Source organism: Rhinolophus hipposideros (genome assembly GCF_964194185.1).
Source record: "Rhinolophus hipposideros genome assembly, chromosome: 10".
Lineage (NCBI taxonomy): Eukaryota > Metazoa > Chordata > Mammalia > Chiroptera > Rhinolophidae > Rhinolophus > Rhinolophus hipposideros.
The window spans coordinates 39,958,297-39,975,307 of NC_138056.1; the positions used below are offsets into that span (position 1 = coordinate 39,958,297).

Below are 17,011 nucleotides of genomic sequence, written 5' to 3' on the forward strand. Positions count from 1 at the left end.
TCATTATATAATGATGATCTCTGTCTCAAGTAATTTTCTTTGCTCTATGGTCCACTTTATCCGATATTGATATAGCCATTCTTCATTACTCATGATTAATGTTTACATGATATATCATTTTCCGTCCTTTTACTTCCAATCTGTCTATAATAACATATTTGAAAGGAGTTCTCTGTAGATAGCATACTATTAGGTCATGCTTTTTAATCTAATATGCCGATCTTGACCTTTCAGTTGCTATAGTTAGATTATTTACATGGAACTAAATCTGCTATTTTAATTTTTTTTTGTTTTCTTTCTCCTGCCTTCTTGTGGATTACTTGAACATTTTTTGAACTCTATTTTGATTTACCTATGGTGTTTTTGAGTGTATCTCTTTTTCAGTGGTTGCTCTAGGCATTATACATACATAACAGTATATTGGCAACATCCTTTCAAGAGTTCAAGTGAAATACAGACACTTTCCTTTCCTTTATGACTTCTTACCCCCTCCCATTTATAATATAATTGCCTTTAAAATTTTCCTATACATATATTTAGAATCACATAATTTTGGTTCAACCTTCAAACATAATTTAGAAAACTCAGGAGGAGAATGAAAGCCCATTTACCCAGATTTTTGTTTACCGGTCTTTTTTTCATTCCTAATGTTCCAACATGCCTACCTTTATAATTTCCTTTCTGTTTACTTTCTTTAGCCATTTTTTAGGTCTGCTGGTGACAAATTCTCTTGGTGTTCCCTCATCTAAGAATGACTTGATTTTCCCTTCATTCCTGAAGAATATTTTCCCTTGGTATAAGACTAGTTGACAGTTCTTGTCTTTCAACACCTGAAAACTGTGCCACTTCCCTCTGGCATCCACAGCTTTTGATGACAAATGTGCTCATGAAAATCAGAGTGCTTTTCTAAGAAAAGGTACGCTTTTCTCACTTGCCACTCTCAAGACATTTTCTTAGTCTAGTTTTCGTAAGTTTGGCTATAACTGGACTTGACGTAGAGATCTTTTGGCTTATCCTGTTTGGAGTTTGGTCAGCTTCATGGATCTGTAGGTTTATGCTTTTTGCCAATTTGGGAAGTTTTCAGTCATTATTTCTTCGACTATTATTTTCAGCCCTGCCTTTTTTTTTTTTTTTTCCTCTCCTTCCAGGACTCCAAACGACAGAAATGTTCGATCTTTTGTTACAGTCCCATATGTCTTGAGGAACATTTTTTTTTTTCCACTCTATTTTCTCTCTATTTGGATCAGGCAATTTCTATTGTCCTATCTTCAAGTTAGTTCACTGATTCTTTCCTCTGTCTTTACCATTCTGCTGTTGAGCCTATCCATTGAGTTTTTTTATTTTTTGTTTTTTGGTTATTGTATTTTTCAGTTCTGAATTCCCATTTCATTTTTCTTTATATCTGCTATTTCTTCCCTCCGACTTTCTAGTTCTTTATGTTTCAAGTGGGTTTGAGATCTCACACTGAAATATTTATATGATGTCTGTTTTAAAATATTTGTCAGATAATTCTAACTTGTTTCAGTGTTTGTTTCTATTGATTGTCTCTTCTTTCATTCAAAATGAGATTTTCCTAGTTCTTATTATGTAGAGTGATTTTTTTAAATTGAAACCTGGACATTTGGGGTATTATGTTATGAGATTCTAGACCCTATTTAAATCTTCTGGTTTAGCTGGTTCCTTTGACACTGCTCCAGCTGAGGAAAAGGGCTCTGCCTCATTACTGGCGGACAGAAGTCCAGATTTCCCACTTTGCCTCTGTTGACACCTGAGGTAGAGAGGGTTTCCTCATTAGTGCTGGGCAAGGGTAGGGATTCTGGCTGCTCTGTAGGCCTCAGGTAATATTACCTTGGCGGTGAGGAGCAGGAGTGGCTCATTACTGCCCCCCCTGTGGCCTCCACTGACACCTCCACTGACAGGTGGGAGGGGGCTAGGCTCCTTACCACCGGGAGGTGATGAAAGCCCCGACTCTCCACTTTGCATTACTCCAGTGGAGAGAGAAAGAAGTGCCTGCTTACTGTCAGAGTGGAAGGCCAGGCTTCTCATGTGGTCTCTAATTACACTGAAACAGAGGAACAGGAGAATGGCAGTGGGAGGTTCATTACTGCCCAGCAGAGATGATACTCCTGGCTCCTTACTCAGCCTTCTCTGAAACCACCATGGTGGTGGTGGTGGTGGGGGGGGGGGTTGGAGAACTTTGTTATAACTTGGGAAGGGTGGAAGTTTAGGATCCCCATTCAGTTTTGGCTGGCACAGGTTGGGGCAGCGGCCATAGTCTTTCTGCAGTGTTCGGATAGAACAGAGCAGTTATTACATAAAAGTTTTCTGTCTTGCTAGGCTGTCCCTTTCTTGGTCTTTTGATTAGAGCGAGCAGGCTCTTTAATCTGTGCCTGTTACTGTTTCCAGGCTTCTTCCATTCCAAGTTTGGGATATATTAGGCAAAGAGAAAACCTGAGGAACTCACCCCACGTCATTCCTTGAATCCTGAGGTCCCTAGTCTTTATGCCTTTCAGAATCTTCTTTCTCATGTTTATTTTATACTTATTTCAAGATTTTCAGTTTTAGCGGGCGGAATAAGACAATGTACAGCTACTCCATCTTCCTGAAAGCAGAAGTCCCCACTTTTTAAACTGCTTCCCACTATGTTCAACCTCACAAATTCCTGGAATTTATGTGGAAGAGATTTTTCTTTATGTGATGCTTATAAATTTGGGCAAGTTTGGACCACTCCATCATCCAAATGAATTATATGGCTAAGCCAGACACAGAAGAATGTCCAAATCACCTGCTAAATTAGGGAAGGACTTATGATATTAACTTGTGTACACTAAACACTTGAAATTCTTTTGATTTCATAAATACTTATGAATTTAACAATTTTCCATTCAAAATTTTAATATATTCATTAAACTACGTTTACTTAGGGAACAAAAGTCTTTTACATAATCTGATCTTTCCAAAGACACTATATGGAACTATACAGCTAAACCCAATTTCAGACTTCTGAACACATTTTGTCCTAATAAAGAGATATTTAAATGTACTTACCCAATAATAGAATAAAAGTATCCTAATAGAAAATGGCCTAGAACAACAGTACCTGCCACAGAGTAGGCAACTCAATAAATATGTTAAATGACAAGATCCCCATAAAAACATAGTGTCTAAAATTTTACTGTTAAATAGAAAAGCACTTCCTTAATGTTAAACATGTAAGGCTCTAACGCTGTTTAGTTTATGAAATATGCTTAATTAACAAAAAAATTATGTTTCTAATTTTTATGTATCATTAGAATGTATTTAGGACTACCTCCTTACAATAATACATCCTCAAATGTGCTTGGTAATAAGCAGATTCAAGATTTCTTTGATTATGAAATTCAGAAAGACAGGTTATATATAGACAGCTCAAATCAGTAAAAATAAAAGATTCCAATTACCTAATAAATCATTGAGAATAAAATTTTAAAAAAGACTAATACAAGTAATTTTTCAGCTGATATTCATTTTTTAGGATTAATAACAAAATATATTTAAAAAGGAAATTAAAACATATTTCAGTATTCTCACTCCCCCTCAACATCCCAAGGATATAAATGTCAATGTAACAAATTAGAAATATTCCTTAAATCACCTTACTCTAATTCAGTGCTTTCCAAAATATGTTCCTCAGAATCCAAGTGTCCCTTGAAATATTAACAGATGTCCCACAGAGAAAGACAATGCTAGGTTAAATACGGTTAAATAAATTTCTCTACTACAGGAATCCTTAGGGCGTTTAAAATAAAATATACACTGTGAACTTCCCAAAGAGGATTACAGTTACACAGTTTGCCAAATTTATTTAATCAAAAATAAATTTCCCCTGAACATCGATTAAATCCCATTGGAGACTAGTGTTGCAGAGAACTCAATCTGAGAGAGAGAGAATGGCAGAAGAGCCCTTAAATACTGATTCCCTACTTGGCCAGGTAAAATTAAGACCAGAAATTCAATAAATATAGTTATAACTAAAAAATAATTCAATAAGGAAAGTATTATGATGAAAAGCTTCTTTAAAAATTGTAGGCAATTACTAGTACTCATTTTAAAAAGTCCTCTATTAATCATGCTGAAAACAACCATAAAAATTGATTATAGATGTCATAAGGATGTGCTAATTCTATTCATATCTTAATCATAAATGTTATTCTCAAGTACTTTATTTGAACATGGAGATAAAACTCCAGAAACTGAATGTTTCAGATGGTTTAAAAAAACACTTCAATTTTCAACAGAACCTCACAATTGTTTGAAGTTAAACAGAGGTATTAACCTCACTGTATACACATATCTGTAATACTGTGATTCACTGAACAGAACATACAATAAACAAAACATATAGCCATCAATGTTGTATCTATATGTATGTATATGTGTGTATATATGTGTATGTATTCATGTGTGCTTGTATTTCTGTGTGTATATAGCCAGTAAGATAAAAATACAGAATCCAAAATTAAAAGTAGGAAAATAACCTTAAAAAGAGTTCAATTCAAATTAAGGCCAAATATTAGATAACCTGAATGAGATTTCATAATACTTCTTTTAACTAGATTTTTACAATCCACATTCATACCAAATTCTTTTGAAAACACATGAAATACACAGTTAACAAAATACACAATGGCAAGCAGTGATATAAAACTAATTTTAGATGCTGTGTGGTAATTTCTGTGGATTAGGATGTGTAGGTTACATAGGTTTTGAATTCAGAAAATAATGGGAAATCACTTACCTCTAACTAAAGTTCTCTGAAGGTAGTATCCTCCTTAGAACCCCTATCTTGGGTAGTTTCACCTGCTGTTATTTCCCTCAAGAGATTCCAGCAAAGTCTAGGAAGTTTTAAATTGCCTTCTTCAAGCCCTATTAGCGCATGTGTGTTATGAATCTGCTCACATACTGCCTCATAGCTGTAACGTCCCATTGCCACTGAATCATCACCACCACGACCACAACCGCCATCCTTGCATCCATGGAGGATTACTATCTTTGGAGAATTTCATTTACAAATATGATTTTACTTCTCCAAAAGTATCCTCCAAATAGCTTCGCTGCTGTGTCTATAATGTACTTAAGAGAGTGGTGGCAATTCAGCAGGTAAATAAATAATGACAAATATTTAGGTAAGCAATTATATTTGCTGAATACGCAAATATAACATTGCAACACAACAATACAAATAAAACTGGCTTCCTCAACATTCAATTAATACGTAAAAAAACTGAACTGAATGTATACACGTAAAGTCCTTCATAAAAAAAAAATAGAAACAAAACAGAAAACAAAAACTTTCATAAACAAAATAGAAAAAGTCTATATCATATCGGACAACCAAATATTTCCTTAGTATATTTTGCTAAAGAAATGCCAGTATTTAAAAAAATAAGTTAGAAACAAGTCATTGAAAGACAAGTATTAACCAATTTTCAATGGTTTTTCAGTATTTTACTTCTGCCTTTAACTGCCAAAATAAAGTAAAAACAAAACAAAGAAAAACAAAAATAGCCACTCAAACCATGGCCAATCTCATATACCAAGAATGGCAGTGTACAGAGGGTACTATTAAGCATGTAACAAAAACTTTCAAATCTATTCAGTAAGTAGACTGAAAATAGTGGAGGAAAGGATTCTTGATCTTCTATTATCCAGAAAAGACCTTTTTACTTTGATTCCATAACTTCCTGCTGATTATTTTCTGATAGTCATATAAAAGCAGGAGAAAAAAAGCAAAGGGACTCCATTGTCCTAGAGACCAGAGGAATAAACCATACTCGCAGCACTACTTTAGAAGACAAAGTACCAACTGGCTTTAAAAACACTGATTTTAGCTACAAGCCACCATCAGCTTGTTAACAGTATAAATAGACCCAAAACAACACCATGATGAAATTACACTTTTTAGATGTCTTACTTAGCTCTGAAAGTTTCCCCTGGCTCATAATGGGTTCAAAATGAATGTTTCTGAACACTCTCATTTTAAATATCAACTTAATTCCTTCCATGACTCTCCTCTTGTATAAGTAAACATACATACATAAGAATAAAAGGCAATAAAATTACCAAAAGCAATTAAGAAATGGATTTAACAGGAAGAATGTGAAAATCTTAGATAATCTCCCACTTAGATATTCAATCTATAAATAAACTAAATCTATATAGCTCTGATTCTTCAAATTATAAGCTTATATAATGCATGGTTTTAAATTTTTGAATAGGGACGCTCCTTTAAAAATGTGGACTCTGTTTATTATAAAATCAAAGGTTATTTTTCCAACTTTAGAAGTGTATGGAACAAAACAATGTCCCTAAAACAAAACATACTTTCCAATGCAGAAAAAAAGTCACAAAAATAGCATTTATAGATCCAACTGTTTAGAGGTTAAAACAAATAAATAAAGTGAAATAATCCAGTCACCTATCAGAAAGAATAAAATACTGAGCCATGAGGCAGTACATATGCATTCACTTTCTCTGTTATACATGCACTATTAGGACTCACTGAAGGGTCAAAATCTTCTAGATTTTGCTGTCTAAATGCAGGAATGACTAACAACCCAAGAAGGTGTATCTAGGATGATACTTACCTTACGATAGATTATACCACTGTGCTATTATGTATTCTGTGTAGGGATACACAAGCAGTCAGCGCAAAGGTACACACCACACTAGCAAATGCTTGGCTGGACCCATAAGGTCGGATGACCAATGGAATATCAAGATATGTGTCGATTCTCCAGCCCTCATATCCACATTCCAGACATCTCACATAGTCCTTCAGCTTGCCTTGATATAGTTCATTTATAAGATCAGCCTAAAAATAAGAACATTTATATTTTAAAAAGCGTTCCTTAAAAATAATATTTTAAATATGTGAAAACACAATAATTCATGCTTTTAAAAATGAGTTTCAAAAGGAGATTCATTCTTACTATGGAAATTTTAGAAAGCTTTAAGATTTGTCTAAAATTCTACTGAAAAACAATCAAGTCTTGATAAAAATCAAATAGAAAGCAATAAAATTAGATGAACAATAATTTAAAAATCAATGTCCAAAAACTAACTCTTTCAATTTTCATATATTAAAAACCCCTCTATTAAAATATGTTCTGTTGAAATCAGTTACCAATTTATTATACTATTAAGCCTCATATGTTTTCATTAGGATGTGAATACATCCTAATCTATCATTTTAGGCATGTTAATAATTACACAGTTAAATAACTGGCTGTTTTCATAATATATTTTGATTTCTCAAATCATATCTTCTAGTTCGAGGTGCAAATAAAAGTTAACTTTCTGTAACCTGCATAAAACAATTTAAAGAAGCGTACAGTATAACTTTTTTTAAATGTGTAGAAATTAAAAATATATATATTAAACTCTATCTCCCTCAAAATATCTTCACCTAAAAGAACGGATCTCTCACCTACTCCCCACACTGAGCCAACTGGGGCTGTTCTGGTCCAAAGAAAGTACATAACTCCCTAAGTAAGCAGCCTCCACGTGAATGTCTTGCCTCAAGAGTCTTGTACCCAAACCTTGGAACTCAGTAGGAATGCCCCGGCTGACCTTAGTGAAGTGTTGACCCACAGACGGATGTAACAAGAGGAAGGGTACCTTCAGACCTATGAGGAAGAAACAGCCCCCTAATACCATCTACATAAAATGTCTAAAATACAATCCCATAGGACCATGAGACAAACCACCAGATCACTAAATAAACGTACAAATTTTTTTCAGTATCTCTTAAGAACAGACAAGAAGAAAGTGTTGAAGAGGTAAACTTCTGAAATCTCTTCAAATGTCTAGGATTTATAAACCTTCAAACTAGGATCTACGATCATTTTTACTCCAATACTATTTATTTAATAAAGCCTTCTTCATTCACCTGCCCCAATCATAGTTGGTTTTGTCTTCTGCACGTGGGAGGGCATTTCTAAGTGGTTCAATCCAGTGTTTTTGAAACAGTGTTGATAGTAACCCACAAAAAGAAAATAATTTTCATTGAAACCAAGTAATATAACTAACAAAAGTTGCACAATTCAATTCTTACCCTTACTTTTGTGATGCTCTCTTCTATTTTTCTATTCTATTCCATTTTTTTAAAAGTGATGGTGTAGATTCACTAAACTGATTTCATAATCCACAAATGGATCACAATCTACCGTTTGAAAAACTCTGGTCCAAGCCATCATAATCATTCCAATCAGACTGTAGACTCTCCAGGCTATCTTCCTGATTCTTCCCCTTTTTTATCCCTATGATCCTCAATCACTACACCTAGTACAAATTCTCTGTTCTGAGTCCTGAGCCCCATTCATAATTCCAATGATATATCGAATGTTCTCCCATCTTCAAACCTGCTTTTCTTTCCATTGGATAAGAAGAATAAGGTCAGATTAACAAGGATCCTGAATATCAAAAGCATATGGCCAAAATGAAGATGCAATGCTTGATGAATATGCTTTATAATGTGTTACAGATTATAAAACAGATACTTAGTAAATATCTGAAAATAATGTTCAAAAATCATCTCACCCAAACATGTACGCACACGCATGCACCTACACGCATGCATATATGAATGTGTTTGTAGTTTTCAATATGTATTATATAGTCCTTAGCTAAAAAGAGACCATCTAGATAATAGAGCCCAACTTCCTTATTTTAAAGATGAGAAAACTGAGGTCTATGGTGTTTTAATTAGGATTTTTATGACTCAGTAAATGGCCAAGTGAGAACCTAGTACTTTCGACTCTCCATTTAGTACTTAACAACTGACCTATGACCAAGTTAAAACATTACAATAGAATAAAAGCCACTTTAAGGTAATAAATGATGTATTAGAAAACACTCCTCTCAACTTGGGAGTGATGAATTACCTGTTCTGTTTGTTTCCATTTCTGTTCCAAAGCATCAAACATGACTCTGCATAGTTCTTGTACATCATGCTGCTGCCAAGCTATTTTAAGATAAAATTTAATTAAAAATAGCAGTAAATTTAGTGAAGTAAAATGTTAATTTGTTGTTTAAAAGCAAATTTGTCAGAAGCATGGAAAAGTCTACAGACATAATGATAAATGTAAAAAGAACACAAAACACTACAGTTATGAAAAGGCAATCACAAGGAAAAAAAGAGATTTCAGCATTTTATAAAGAACATGCTTTATGGTTCTATAGTATCTGCTATTTTTGTTATTTTTTCACTGTAGAGTTAAGAAAATCTAAGACAACAAATTGAAAAATTTTAGTTTAACTATATACAAATAGAGTATTACCAAATGTATTTTATAAACAATGTTTAATTGATCAAAAATTTACCCCTCAGAGCTTAAATTTTAAAAGTAAGTTATTTTTAAATCCCACCAAAAAGCAATAAAAATGTTTAATGTAAAATTAAGTTAATTTGTGTTATTTGCTTATAATATGATCTCCTAGAATTCCTTTGAATATTAGAAATACTTATTATTACAAGAGAATTAGTACCCTCACTACTATCCCATCCAAAGCTCCTTGTAACATCTGTGGTTTCAATTGCTCTTTTTTTGCTGGTCTGTAACAAAACAAAAAGCCTTTGCAGTTGGTATGGGATACTTGTCACTGGATCTTCTTCAGATTCTTCAAATTCCCACCTATTGAAATGAAATTATTGAAAATTACTTACTAACATCATAACAATGTAAGATCTTACGCGGCAGGGGTTATACAGTTTGGATATTAACTGAAGCTATTAATGTCTAATGAAACATTAGTTTTTCTCCAATTCATAATTCAGAAGAATTTAGACTTTAACAAGAAAAGGCATAAGAAAACAACATGAATGAAAGACAAAGCACATTTAAAAGTAATCGTCAAACTTGAATCTGATCAAGACTTTTGTCCTAATTATTGATTCACAAAAAATACAGGGAATAGAACAATATTAAATGACACAGTGGCATTCAACAATCAAAATCCAAATTGTTGAAAACTACAGCACAAATAACCTCAGTTTTCAATCTATATATTTTTTTTTCAAGGACTGAATTACAAGGGAGAAAAAAGGTGAAAGGGGATTAAAAATATTTTAAATAGATTGTCTTATGAATCAATTTCAATGCATGGATCTTGTCTGGATCCTGGTTTGAAGATTGTTTAAAAAAATTATAAGGTAATCAGGTAAATCTTAGCACTGACCTGAGATAAATTTTACAGATAATATAATAGGGGTGTACTTCCAAAAAAATCAGAGTAAAGGATTATCAGTAAAAAAGACTGATCATGAGCTGACAATATTCAAAGCTGGACGATGGGTACATAGAAATGTGTTCTACTATTTCACAATATGTTTTAAATTGTGCATAATAAAATGTGTTAAAATGAGAATATAAGTAAATAAAATAATCCAGATAAAATTTTTTCACCTCACAAACTTATGATAAACATTAGTCTAGTCCTAACTACAGGGTCTGTCTCATAACAAACAAATTCTTAACCAAAGAACTTAAGATCTCATGGAAAAAATAAGATCAGGGGACTAAAGTTTGTAATGTACTTACAAAAGTCCTTAAAATAATTTATATACAATAAAATGCTAAAGACAAAATATTAAATAAGGATAATACTAATGATTCTCACTTTCTTAAGTTGGCAATAAGATTATTACTTTCCACTTCCTTACAAGAACCTGTTTAGTTTCAAAAAGAGGCTGGAACATTCATTTTCCAATACTGCAATTTACAAATCTATTAAACGTCTTTCATTTTTTTCTTTTAGCATGGCCCTCTGTTAAAGTGTTCAATCCTTTTCTTATTTTAGGGCTTAGAAGTTGCAGCTCTGTGATCCTGTCCCTTTTTTTACACACCGAAGCTCCCTTCTGCCTTGCAGATGTCAGTGAAATACATTTCACTTTTTTCTTCTCAAAGCTTCCCTGCAAACACTTCTACTCATTACCTAACATCTGCTTTAACCTTCTGCCCTTCTATATTCAATCTCTAGCCCTCTTTTATTCTTACTTTTCTCAACAGAAGGGATTTTAAATTGACGTTATGGGATTTAAATTCCTCCCAGTAGCTGTAAAGAAGCAGTGAAGTCAAAAATACAGAATGCTTAAATTTCCTGCCAGGGAAATTCACTGGTGGGGAGGAATTACTATAATAACTGAATTCTCACCTGCCCTTCAGTTCTAGTGCAAATACTTTAAAAGGTTTTAAAATCAAGCTGATACTTGTTGTTACTCCAGTCACCTAAATTAGAAACTTTGGTGGCATATTTGATTCTTCCCTTTCCTTTACTCCTAAATAAAATTTGTCACTAAACTGTATCAGTTTTCAATCTGAAATATAATAACCACAGCCATCATCTCCATTCTGACGCTCAATTATCCATGCCTGGTTTAATAAGATTCCTCCAAGGTTGCCTATCTTTCAAATCAATTCTGCACGGCTGCATTATATAAACTTTCCTAAAACAACAGATCACTTACATGCCTCCACATCTTAAAGTGGTAGAGTCCCTGTTGGCTATCATATAACAAGTGGAGAAAATAAACAAATAGAACCCTATCCTTTCATGCTAAGTGCTTATTCTGTCTGTAGTCCAGTGAGGCTCAGGCTTTTTAACAAGTCATCCCTTCCTTAGCTCTACACTATGAAACAACATTAGACTCTCAGGCTTTGCTTCCCAACTTGCAATAAATGTCCCTCTTTTCACAATCCCCAAGGCATCTAGCCTTCCTCTTAACGGTATGTCTTACCTCCCCTCCTCTCACTGGGCTATAGTCACAGTGGATTTCTTTTTCATCAGAGGCCTTTGCACTTGCAGTTCTGTCTGCCTAGAATGCTCTTCCCCCAGATCTTCACAGGACTGGTTTCTGTGAAGTCTTTTCACTTGGTAGTTCCTCAGAGAGGCCCTCCTGGATTAACTACCCGAACTCCTGACAATTACTCTTTCCACATTGCCTTGCTTTGTTTTCTTCATTGCATATACCGTGTTTCACCCAAAATAAGACCTAGCCAGACAATCAGTTCTAATGCGTCTTTTGGAGTAAAAATTAATATAAGACCCAGTTTTATTTTACTATAAGACCAGATCTTTAATATAACATAATATAATATAACATAATATAATATAATATAATATAATATAATAATATAATACCTGGTCTTATATTAATTTTTGCTCCAAAAGATGCACGAGAGCTGATTGTCTGTCTAGGTCTTATTTTTGGGGAAACAGGGTATGACTATGTGAAATGAACTCATTTACATAAGCTGACCTATGGAAGTCCTAAGGGAGGGACTTTGTCTTATTCACTACTGTAATCTCTGTGCCTAAAAGAGTGCTTCGCATACAGTAAATATCTGATATGTTTGCTGAATGAGTAGTCCTGCCTATGCTTAGTCTCCTCCACAGTGTCATAAATTTACAGACCACTTTCAGGGATCAAAACTCACAGTTAATCAAACTCCTGGGACCTCAGCTTCTCTGTACTACTCGCCAAAATAGGTATATCACCCTAGACTACACAGTTTGTTCTAGCTTTGAGGGCAGGCTCTAGACTCCATCTATTAACCTCAACTTCTAGTACTCTGACAAAAACTCCAGTTTTGCTGATTTCCTGGAGGGCCCTGGGACATACTGTACTTATTGGCATCAGCTACAATACAGGCAGAATAGGGAAATGGATTATGGTATCTACTGGGTGTGCTACTTCTAGCAAGACGGTCGCTGGCAAAGTACTTAACCTCTCTGTGCCTTCAGTTACCTCCTTTGTAAAATGTGGATAATAACATCGCCGCATTCATACAGTTGCCATAAAAGTTAAATGAGTCTATATGTAAAGTGCTCAGTACTGCATCTGATACAAACTAATAATACCCAGCATTCAGGTAGCACTGACTCTTACTCATTTTTGCTCTTGAAAGTCCTCCTACCTGCAATACTCTTTCTTCTCAAGGGGGCAAACCATACCTAGCTCTACGATCTCAAATTCTACTTTCTATGCTGAGCCCCTTCTTCAAATTTCATTAATCTCCTTTTTCCCTAAACAATTGCAGCATTTAGCTGTCCTTAAATGTTATTTAAACTATTGAGGGTACCAAAAAAATGTACACACATGACTTGTATCCATCTTTTGTTATCGGTATATATTGAGTATTACAATTTTAATACCTTTTTTTCCTTTCTTAAAATGTGTATGCATTCTTTTGGCACCCTCTGTATTTCATACATATACATGTTGCTATTGTGAAGAAGTTCGTAACTAACCCAATAACAAAGACCGTTTTTCTAACTCCATCCCTATCCACCAAGTGCCTAGCATAGAACACTATTGGGTAAGAAATACTTGCCAAATGAAAAACATGTCAACTTTTATAAGTAAATTCAGATAATGAGCTTGCATATGAATGGAATGGTAATATAATGTTGCGTGAATAATACAATCAATATTAAAAGTTCCAAAAATACTTTAAATACATATTTATAGTAATTTCAAGGATGTTACTCAAAAGTAACACAAAAAAGAAATCAGTTTATTTGTACTTTAAAAATGTCTTAAAAAATAAAAGTTATGTATAACTTAAAGATCTTAGCCTTTTGGCTAAGATCAAGTGTAAATGTATGATTGATACTCATAAAAATGCCTGACTTTAGAGTTTATTTAAATATGGACTTCCTTCATAGAGCATGTATCTGATCTATATAGTCTTTTAGAAACACACACATATACACATACACAAAACACCAAACAGTTGCATTATATATTACTTAGAAACAAAGTTTGCAAGTTTAAAAATAACTTTTGTTTCTTAAATTGAGAAGTGGAGGGAAATGAGAAGTGGTTTACACATTTGGAATATCTCAAAAAGCAGGTAACATATTTCTTCATAAAGGAGTTAATACTATAAGAAAGGGAAGTCTATATACAATAATTTATCCCAAATGTAAATCATATCAATTTTATCCTTTGCTGTCTATGCATTTCTGATTCTCTCTCCCCAAAAGTTTTTATATGCCAATCTCTCATAACAATCCTTTTCTTATAATACTATTCAAGAAGGTGTGTCTCATGAAGTGAGAAATGCCCCAAACTACACAAATAACTGTAAGAAGATAAATTAGATTTTATTAGTAAAAAACTATATTTTCATTCTTAAATCAGTTTTATTTTTAGAATTTTTTAAGTACTTACTTATATAATGCATTCCTAAATTCAGGAGTCATAAATAGTGTTTGCAAAAGGCTATTCAAATAGCAAGTCATTGCTTGGTTTACTAATCCCACATATCCTTTAAAAAGAAAGCACAAATAAACATAAATCAGCATTTATATTAAAAATAACAAATAATAACTTAATAAGATTTTAATACACAGTAAAAACAGAGGTTAAGGTTACTGAGTTGGAAATAATTTCCATTTTTTTCAACAGCAAGTAAGAAAGATTCCTTTTCTCATATGTGCATTATGTAAACCTTGCTTCTCAGAAAAAGTAGGTTATCTTGTTATATATGTCCAGATATACATGTGGATATTACACAGCATTTAATAAAATTTTAAGAGAAACATTTAATTGACGTAAAAATCTTTGTTCCCCAAATCTAAAAGTTGTGGATTAAAACGGAAAAATATAAACATATCCACTTTAACTATCACATACACCCAATGTAGGAAGACTGAAGTGAAGCAGTTATCTCTGTCATGAGGCCCTATAAACCAATTTCAATGAAGAATTAATAACATCTGAGATAAACTCATATATGAAAACTCAGAATGACTTCCTCTATTTTAACAAGCTATAAAGTATGCGATTCTATAAATCAGCAAGCTATGCTACAAGTGGCTATAAAGTATGAAGTCAGAGATGGAAGTAGGGAAGAACAGAGAGAGGGAGGGCGAAGAGGGAAAGAAGAAACTTACATGAACTTCAAATTTAAGTAAATGATTAAAAGTACTTTGCTATATATATATCTAATGGATATGGTCACCATTTCTGAGAACATTTTTGGAACTTCTCTTTTGAAGTAGACTTCAGGCCCAGTTTCACATACACACACACACACACACACACACACAAAAAATCTCATCCTTTTAGTTATACCCTCATTACTTAAGCAAAATATGGTAAACACATTGATTAACGAACGTGTATACTCCTACTTAATATTGAATGACTTGGTTGTCTCAAAACACACTTAAATCTTTTATCAAAAGATGCTGAAGATGGTCACTGAAGAGGATCAAAATACTTTTCAAATTTCCCAACAATTATAAAAAATGTCTTAAGAAACAGGCTCCGTGGATAACTATATTGCTAAAGAAGGTGATGAAAGGACCAAAATACGAATGTGCATGATGAATCTTAGTTGTAAAAAGGAGGAACAGAATGCACACTATCTGCACCTGTACGATTCTAAGAGACCAAGTGGCTAATCACTTTTCACAATGGACTAAGGTTCAAGCTTTGACTTCTAATGGCTTTCATCTTTATTTTAAGAACACTGTGTTTATGTATTTTACTCTACATTGTTTTATAATTATAAACTGCTCCAATTTCTAACTACTCCCAATCTGCACTGTTTTCTATAGCACCCTGTCCTTAACTCGTATCAGAGACTACCTCATTGCTCTGTAATTACCGATTTACTTATAAATCTTCCCCATCAGACTGTGAGGGCAGGGTGTCAATCAGATTTCTCTAGCCTACTACTTAGCATAGCAGCAAGTATACATGAAGGGGAAGTGCATAAGACTGGCAAGTAACTCAAACTTGTATGATATCTGGACTGATTATTAATGAAAAGCATTATTTAATTCTTAGTTCGTTATTTAATTCTTAGTTCATATAAGCAGGTTGTTCTACACCTTCTCAGCTGAGGCTGCCTGGAATTTCCCAATCCTATATAAATGAATAAACCTTTGCAAAAATAAAGCAATTTCACTAGCTCAATAAATTAAAAAAAATAAAAACTCTAGCTTTAATCATGTTTGGAAAAAAGTTAACAGGAACTTTTTAATTACATGATTAATTTCAAACATATGATTAGATTAAACTAAAAGATAACGCAGTAGGTCTAATAAAAGAACCCTAACTATCCGCTTCAAAATGAAAGTAACCCCCATAGTCTATTCTAATCCAAAAATATATAACAGAGACATTCCTTTTCAAAGAAGTCAACATCAAAATTTTAGGATTAATTCAAAATAGAAAATTACCAAAAAGAAAAGCCTTCAAAATACAATAATCAATATTTTTTCTTTATTATTAAATAGTGACAGTAACAATACAGTAAAAACAATGGGTTGAGGAAAAGGGAAACCACATTCGTGTTATAACTCAGTTTTCTAATCCATAAAATGAGGGGATTAGGCTTGAGATCACTAATATTACTCTGGGTTTAATGCCCTATATTTCATGAAAATACAACAACAAATCTTACCAGTTTCCGATTTACTCAAAATAGATGAATAGGAGTAGGTCTGGCTGACGTAATCACTGGTGGAGCCCACAGAACCTTCTCTTGGAAGTGGACCGATAAATCTGTCATGGACACTGTCATCCCCAACACTGGAATCCTCCTAAAATGCAGCATAACCAATATTTACTGAATGGCAAATGTTGCTGAAATAACAAAAAAAGATACACTAATTGCTGAGGCAATGGGAAAAAGGTGAGGCATTGCTGTTACGGTTACTACCAAGACACTGAAAGGAGTGTACACCCTCCCTCACCATTTCCTGTAGGAAGGTTTGAAAGATGTCTGTTATAAAACATTTTAGAAAGGTGCTCATGTCTCCTTCCAAAGTTCTTATATTCTCAATCTTCCTTAATTCTCTTTCAAATATTGTTTACAAGAGAAAAGGAGATTTTTGGTACTAACGAATCAAAAGCACCATTGTGAACTCCCTGATGACACAGTCTAGCATCACTCAGTTTTCTATCCTCCTTGCCAAGTAGGCCTGGCAGGCAGAGGATACTCAGTAAGTGTTG

General features: G+C 33.6%; 1 protein-coding gene across 3 annotated transcripts in view; it reads right to left on the reverse strand.

Annotated features, from left to right (window-relative positions):
* Nucleotides 1–17,011, reverse strand: part of USP47 (ubiquitin specific peptidase 47) — a 100,553-nt gene that overhangs the window by 43,605 nt on the left and 39,937 nt on the right. For all 3 annotated transcript variants that reach the window (XM_081064432.1, XM_081064431.1, XM_081064433.1), the window contains 5 exons: nt 16,461–16,599; nt 14,216–14,312; nt 9,529–9,674; nt 8,925–9,004; nt 6,704–6,853 (listed from right to left, as the gene is read on the reverse strand). In XM_081064432.1, the coding sequence (XP_080920558.1) occupies nt 6,704–6,853; nt 8,925–9,004; nt 9,529–9,674; nt 14,216–14,312; nt 16,461–16,599 (612 nt within the window). The remainder of the gene's footprint in view (nt 1–6,703; nt 6,854–8,924; nt 9,005–9,528; nt 9,675–14,215; nt 14,313–16,460; nt 16,600–17,011) is intronic.